This window comes from Galendromus occidentalis, unplaced genomic scaffold (assembly GCF_000255335.2).
Source record: "Galendromus occidentalis unplaced genomic scaffold, Mocc_1.1 scf7180000077284, whole genome shotgun sequence".
Classification (NCBI taxonomy): domain Eukaryota; kingdom Metazoa; phylum Arthropoda; class Arachnida; order Mesostigmata; family Phytoseiidae; genus Galendromus; species Galendromus occidentalis.
Window position 1 is genome coordinate 769,072 of NW_003805272.1, and position 6,814 is coordinate 775,885.

Sequence of the window (6,814 nt, forward strand, 5' to 3'; positions counted from 1 at the left end):
TTTCCAACCCACCTTCCTTGAGCACTTTCGGCTCGAGTTCGAGGCACAATTCATGGAGGACTGCAGGCTGGATACTCCGACGCCTCAGCCGGCTCGAAAGCCTTTTACGACATCGCTCAGAGACTTTTCAATGCTCAATTTCGAATTTTTTAACTCAACGATGTCACTACTCTGATCGACTCCGAGCATCATCGCTCTATCGGATCGATCATACACGCGCCGCTCAATCTCGAGCAGAGAATTATAGCCGTGTACTCGTCCCAAGAATATTGGCTCTCCATTGATTGTCCCGGTCGCTGTTGGGAAACTTTCGTATACGCATATACGACCATATTCAACCTCTTTTAGTCAGTTAGTTTTCCGAAGAGGCTGCTAAATTGCGAGCAACTAGTATTGTGATATCGCACCCTATATCGCTTCTTCAGCGGAGAGCAGCCTCAGCTCTAAGTCTCACCGGAGAAACAGAGAAAATCAGGCAGCTTCTCAAAAAAAAAAAGCCGTCAAGCTCGGCCTTGAGCCTCGTCCGCACCGTAGAGGGAGCAGAGCTTCGAGAGACGGAAGCCAAGGAACAAATCAATGAAACCGTTCATTTCTCAACAATGGGGATATTGGAATCCCAAAATCCTCCAAGATGGGAGTAAGGCCCTACTCTACCGTGATGATTCAGATGAGGATCAATTATTATCATTATCAACTCCAGCTTGACGTTCAACATAGTCCCATGAATGTCCGAGATCCCCCTTCAAAGAAATACTTGTCTTCTGCTTCCGAGAACTCAGCGATCTCTGTGATACCTCAGCGCACCGAGCTGTTAAGGCGCGGCCGTGGAGTGGTCTCGATGTCAGAGGCAATGCCAGGCTCAGAAGTCAGTCTAGTGGGTCTCAATGTCTACGGCGAGAAGTCAGTCTAGTAGGTCTCAATGTCTACGGCGAGAAGTCAGTCTAGTAGGTCTCAATGTCAAAGACAAAACCAGGCTCTGAAGTCAGAATTGGTGTCAGAGTCCCGCCTGGGATGCTTGGATTTGGAGCTGTTGTGATCGCAGAGCGGACCTGACGTCGAGCGACTGAGGAAACAGAGAGCCGCAGTACAGAACAGGCACAAGACTCAGCAATCGAAAGCAGATCAATTATTCAATCATTCCCGGGCATCATTTGCATCAACCATCAAGGAACCGAGTCATTGGAGTCAGCAATGTCTTTATTAGCATCTTCGGGAAGACTGCGGAGTGCGTCGTCGGAACGGAGAACCGCCCAACTTTGATCGTGTTTCAGGGAGAGATCATCCACAGCATTCAGTCCGGGGTCTCGTAGAGAAAGACAGATTTCATTCTCCTCGCTCAAAGTTAAACCGCCGTTCAATCGCCCTGCCGTTCTAGCGAATTCCATGCAGTCGTCAGAACAATCAAAACAATTACTGAACAACATTCTTCATCATTCAACAGTGGAGTTCGAGGCAGGATTCAAGCGTCCATGGACCGCCATGGAGCTTTATGCAAGTGAGTCAAGTCGGAAGTCAGAGTACTGCGGAAAACGTCAACTCAACATCCGTGAACTGTGTTATGGGGACTACGACCAGCTGTTCCAGAGTTCGTTTACGGAGCAGTTCCTTCTTCCCACTGGTGAACCCTCTCTTCGCGTGCTTTGTTTGCTTTGCCGTGGAGTTTCGAGATCATCGTCGAGTGTTTATTCTGTCAGAGGCATCTAAGATCGAATCAGTGGCTCCGTGTCCCTACGGTATAAGTTATCTTACCGTATGACCCGTATGATCAACTGTCAGACGGTGGACACTCTTGCCCTCGGGTAGGAACGGATCGAGGGGCGTCGATTCGCTAAGATCGTCCGGAGAATAATTCCCATATTCCCCAAACTTGTGTCAGAGCTCTCAAGACGTAAACTGGAAACCCATGTCGATCTTCAATGCGAATTATCACTTGTTCGTTTGGGGTGTAGGTACGCTGAAATCAATCAGGCTATTCTTATTCTTCCAAGACGATGAGCTCCCCCTTTCCCGGTGCGATGATCGAAAGCGAAATAACATCCGGAGATTGCGGGGGCGTAAAGCATTACTGACGCCACCATCACTCCAGGTACGATGGCGAATGAGCCCGGTTTCATTGAATACGCGGAATTCCCTGATGGCAATGATCCAGTCTGGTTTCTGGGGAAAAAATTTGAGCTCAAAGAAGGTGAGTCAGAAGAAGGGTGCACAACAAGAGAATATCGATGGAAAGTCTTGGTCCTTCTCCCTACGAACGATGGAACGTGCACTCGGAAGATGAGAATTGCCCATGCTTTTTCCAGAAGCGGATTTCGAGTACGTCCGGAAGTCATTTTCATCTATGCTCTGGTTCACATATCGAAAAAACTTCGCCGCCATAGGCGGTGACGGCCCCACGTCAGACACTGGATGGGGGTGCATGTTGCGAGCTGGTCAAATGATGCTCGGGCAAGCTCTCATTCGGAAGCACCTTGGACGCTGTACGTTCACTTTGGATAGGAGAGATCGCGACGACTATGAAAAAAATATGAATGGAACCTCGGACGAGGACTCGGGAGGAGGACTCAGAGGAAGTGTAGAGGAATAACTCAACCTCCATTTCCAGCTTGGATGTGGACTTCTGATGACAGGCTCCCCGACCGCGAAAACTATCTGAGAATATTGCGCATGTTCCAAGACAAGAAGTCGGCCACTTTCTCGATACATCAGATTTCGCTCATGGGCCTCAGTGAAGGCAAGGCTGTCGGCGAATGGTTCGGACCTAATACAGTCGCGCAAGCTCTGAAGAAGCTCGTGCAGTACGATCATTGGAGCGAAATGAAACTACACGTCGCCATGGACAACATAATTATACTGAGCGACATCAGTGAGTGTCCTGATAGATATACAGCCGCCCATTCGGGAAGAATTCATCCCATCGACCGCGATTCATTGTCATACCGCTTCTTACAGAGAGCTTGTGCTGCGCGAAAGAAAGCAATAAATGGAGACCCCTTCTGTTGGTCGTTCCGCTCCGATTAGGACTCTCGGAAATCAACGACATATATACCAACGCCGTTCTGAACTCCTTCAAAATGAAGCACAGCCTCGGTATCATCGGCGGGCGACCTAGCCACGCTCTTTACTTCATAGGCATTCAGCGGGAGGAACTGGTGTTCCTCGATCCCCACACAACGCACAATTACGTTGACCTAGATGAGGAGCCCTACAACGACAGCACCTACCACTGTCAACGAGCTCAACGCATGAAAATCTCTAATATGGATCCGTCGATAGCCATGGTTAGTACCTAATCGACGACTGCTCTCTCGGGATCGGGAACTCGCTTGACCCGCCATCGCACAGCTTTCGTGCGTGTCGTATCTTGGCATTAAATTCAGCTCCATTGAAGTGCTCCTGTTGATTCGCAGTGTTTCTACATTGGTGACGAGGATGAGCTGGACCAGTGGCGCGTCCAGGCCAAGGAACTGCTTGTGGACAACTCAGGTCACATGTTATTCGAAATCACCGATGTTCCCTTGAGCTGGTCATGTGATATCAGCAGCGAAATGAACACGGAGGATGCCGGGCCCTCCAAGAGCTACACTTCGGATGAAGAATTCGAACTTCTCTAATTGTAAGCAGCGTGAGGTCGTGAGATTGTGTGCCCCGAGCGGCCGACAGGCACCTCCGCTCGAAGAGCACGGCGAGGGCCCACGGGGAACGAGAGTACGGGCCGGGAAGACAGACGCCCGTTCGACTGGATGTAGAAACCTCGACATGCGTTTCTTGTACGTTAGGTTTTGGAATTTCTTGTAAAATGTGTGAATGATACCGATGGAGCGCCTAATCTCTACTGCAACCTGCTGCCGTTCAGGGGTCGACTCGCAGAGTTCTCATTCATGAAAGGACGTTCGCGGAACGGACCGGGATCTTGTAATAAACGAGCGCTAATTTTTCTGACTCCCGCACTCTCGATTCCGCTTCCGGCATAGCGGATCGCCGTCAATTATGACATCGAATGGTATACGTAATTATCATATTTGGTTTATTCATAGATTCCCATCCTCTCTCATCATGTTCATTTTTCCTTCAACTTATACTCATCTTCGTCATCTTGTTCGCAAATCGATTGCGGCTTCCGTCTCCTACGCCAAGCTGACGCAGTGCTGGCGGGTTATGCGACTGCCGTTCACGTCCAGGGTCTCTGACAATCGATCTCACGATCTCGATCGTCCAGTCAAGCTTCCGACTCAGCCCTCGCTCCGGCGGAATATCCTCACAACGTCAGAGCCGACCCATGATCCTGGTGCTGCAACTGCCGGGACTACGAGAGCGGCAGCGCAGGACGGTGCGTATGACTGCCGCTGCCGCCAGCGCGCACGCAGCATCGTCGACTCCGTTTATTCGTGCACCAACGTTCCGGACCGCTGTACGTGGTTAAGATGAAGCGTGGAACTCCGTCCGAGAGCAGATGGGGCTCCAGAAGATGTCCGTCACAGAAATCACTTTCTCGAGCTTAGAGCTTTCTCCCTTCCGCGCTGATCTTCATCGAATCTTACCTAGCAATTTCGTATTCGGCGAGGAGATTGTTGCGTGTCTCTTTTTCTATAATCGCTCATTTATAGGACTGCCGTTTTTCTCTCAGCGATTCGTCGACGAGGGAGCGAGCCAGATCTGCCGTTCCGGGCTCCATGGGCGCCCGAGCGGTAGCAGCTTCTGGCGGTGCCGACCGGTGACCAACAAAATGGAAGTCGACGCGGCAAGGATATCTCGGAGTACAGGGAGCGTAATGTGGGTGGGGCATTTTCCCATCGAGGTTCGGTGACTACGCCAATGAGAAAACGAATGGGGGCGTCAAGAACCGAGGTCCGATCTATTGAACGAAAAAAAATGTTCGGCGTCCATAGTTGAGGCATTGTGGTCGTCACCGCAAGAAGACATCACCATTTCCATTTCCAGCCTCGGGCTCCGGCTAAAGATCCGAGCCCGGAGCCGACTCTGGTGACAGATGGCTCTATCCAAAGCAGCTGCTCGTGTCGGTGCGAAGGCATCTTGCATTTAGTTGTTGTTGTTGTGTTTGTCATCTCTTTCGGAACAAAACCCTGCTATGCATCAACTTCACGTAGTCAAGATCAATCTACTCTTTATATACAGAACCAGTGCCACTTGATTCGGATGATCGTCGAACTTTGCCCTCATAGACTTTTTCATCACGTGGTTTCGCAGCCCCGAATATTTTCGACCTCGTCGACGTATCGGCTATATCGGCGACAGGCGCAGCAACTGTCCTCGGGGCGAGCTTGAGTTTCGGTCTCAGCTCGGAATCCTCACGAGTGGGCTCCTTGAACTCTCCTTGTCTGGCGAAGTTGTCGGGCGGTCCATTGTTTCGCCGTTGGTCGCGGCGCATACCCCAGGCAGGACCTGCAATGAGAGGCGTTCGATGAGAGCTCTAGGGAAGTACTCCTTCGGATCTATCCACTCAGCCCAATAATTTCTCACATCGGTCTCTAATCACCTTGGAAGTCTCTACTGGCGGCCATGTCGCCTCTGAAGTTGTCTCGGGAGCCTCCGAAATTGTCTCTGAATCCACCATTGCCCCCTCGACCTTGAAGTCTGTCCCCATAGCCACCTTGATTGAATCCTTGGTTGTCTCTGTTTGGGGGTCTGTTGTCTTGGAAGCCTCTGCGATCGCCTCCGCGTCCTCCACGGTTTCCTCCGCGATCGTTCCTCCGACCATCGGCTATGTCGACTTTAATAACTTTCCCATTGACTTGGGCCTCGTCGTAATCAAGAGCTCGCTCCAAGGTATCTCTGCTGTCGAACTCAACATAACAATAGCCCTGGAGGAAAGCACGATTTGAGAGCTTGAGCCCGAAAGAATCAAGTCTTCGAATGTCGAACTTGGAATTTTCGGCGCGCCCCTCTAGGGAGTCAGAGCTCATTGTGAGGTTCGAGCTCTGGTGGGTCTGAGGTTCTATGAGAATAGCTCACCTTGAAACGATCGGTTTCCTTGTCTCTCACCAATCTGATGGAGCGGATATTGAGTCCGTTGAAAATTTCATCGATGTCAGCTTGCACCACTCTCTCTGGTAGATTTCCCACATACGCTGTGTAGGGAGGCTCCTCCGGCAGAGGCTTCCGGCCTCCAGCTCGACCAAATCTGGAATCATACGTCATCACGACGGGTTAGAAGGCGACAGCCGATTCGTGTAGACACCGAGCTCTCCTGCACATTCGATCAGCCGCGGGAGTCCGTGAAACTACTCCGGCTCCCTAAAACTACTCCGGATTCGAATTCTTCCCCCGATCGGGATACGGCCGAGTATTCGAAAGGGGGCTCATGTACGATTGAGTCGAAATTCGGAACTGTAGCGGTTCAGGTGCTATGCCGCACGTGTTTCCCGCTCTTGACTGTGGGAAGGCGCCATGAACGGCCCAGAGCCCCAGCCTTCAGCGTGACTCGAACGCCGACTCGTGATAGAGCCAGCCGCTAATTTGCTCTCAGCGACCGAGTCACTCCCAGTAAATGGGGATGACTCGTGGGCAGTGTGCGGCACGCTAGATCGCGCGCCTAAGGATTGGCGCCGGCGATTCCGAACACCGACCGAGAGGGTTCCAAGCTAAGCGAGGTGCCGAGGAGACCGTAGCGTCGCTTCATGAGGGCTTTTCGCGCAAGCAACGAATTCCGGGCTCTGCGATTGTGGCTCGTAGGTGCGGGGTCACCGAAAGCACATTGTTCGCTTAGGAGAAAACTTTGAATCACGGGATTTTCTCCGAAAATAAGCAAAATTTCGCCACCAGCGGTTCTACCTCGAAAAGTTGTCCGCCATCTTGT

The 6,814-nt window shown here is 51.3% G+C and overlaps 2 protein-coding genes across 2 annotated transcripts; one reads left to right on the plus strand and one right to left on the minus strand.

Annotated features, from left to right (window-relative positions):
* Nucleotides 1-1,274: 1,274 nt before the first annotated feature.
* On the plus strand, nucleotides 1,275-3,611 carry Atg4a (Autophagy-related 4a). The gene is made up of 6 exons (XM_003742128.1): nucleotides 1,275-1,495; nucleotides 2,087-2,185; nucleotides 2,301-2,477; nucleotides 2,603-2,863; nucleotides 2,950-3,278; nucleotides 3,408-3,611. The coding sequence occupies exons 1-6, from the start codon at nucleotides 1,384-1,386 to the stop codon at nucleotides 3,609-3,611; spliced, it is 1,182 nt and encodes a 393-aa protein (XP_003742176.1). The 5' UTR covers nucleotides 1,275-1,383.
* A 1,499-nt stretch (nucleotides 3,612-5,110) lies between these two features.
* Nucleotides 5,111-6,814, minus strand: LOC100908921 (eukaryotic translation initiation factor 4H). Its single transcript, XM_003742089.2, has 4 exons — nucleotides 6,790-6,814; nucleotides 5,971-6,139; nucleotides 5,495-5,819; nucleotides 5,111-5,400 (listed from the first exon to the last, which is right to left on the minus strand). Exons 1-4 carry the CDS (start codon nucleotides 6,807-6,809, stop codon nucleotides 5,117-5,119), a joined length of 798 nt encoding a protein of 265 aa, XP_003742137.1. The 5' UTR covers nucleotides 6,810-6,814; the 3' UTR covers nucleotides 5,111-5,116.

Coding starts and splice junctions, on each gene's coding strand:
- LOC100908921 (XM_003742089.2), bottom strand. CDS start 6,809: ATGGCGGACAACTTTTCGAG. Junction 6,140..6,789: donor ATGGCGGACAACTTTTCGAG/GTAGAACCGCTG, acceptor GTATGATTCCAG/ATTTGGTCGAGCTGGAGGCC. Junction 5,401..5,494: donor CGCCAGTAGAGACTTCCAAG/GTGATTAGAGAC, acceptor CTCTCATTGCAG/GTCCTGCCTGGGGTATGCGC.
- Atg4a (XM_003742128.1), top strand. CDS start 1,384: ATGCAGTCGTCAGAACAATCAAAACAATTACTGAACAACATTCTTCAT. Junction 2,186..2,300: donor AAAATTTGAGCTCAAAGAAG/GTGAGTCAGAAG, acceptor TGCTTTTTCCAG/AAGCGGATTTCGAGTACGTC. Junction 2,478..2,602: donor TCGGAAGCACCTTGGACGCT/GTACGTTCACTT, acceptor CTCCATTTCCAG/CTTGGATGTGGACTTCTGAT.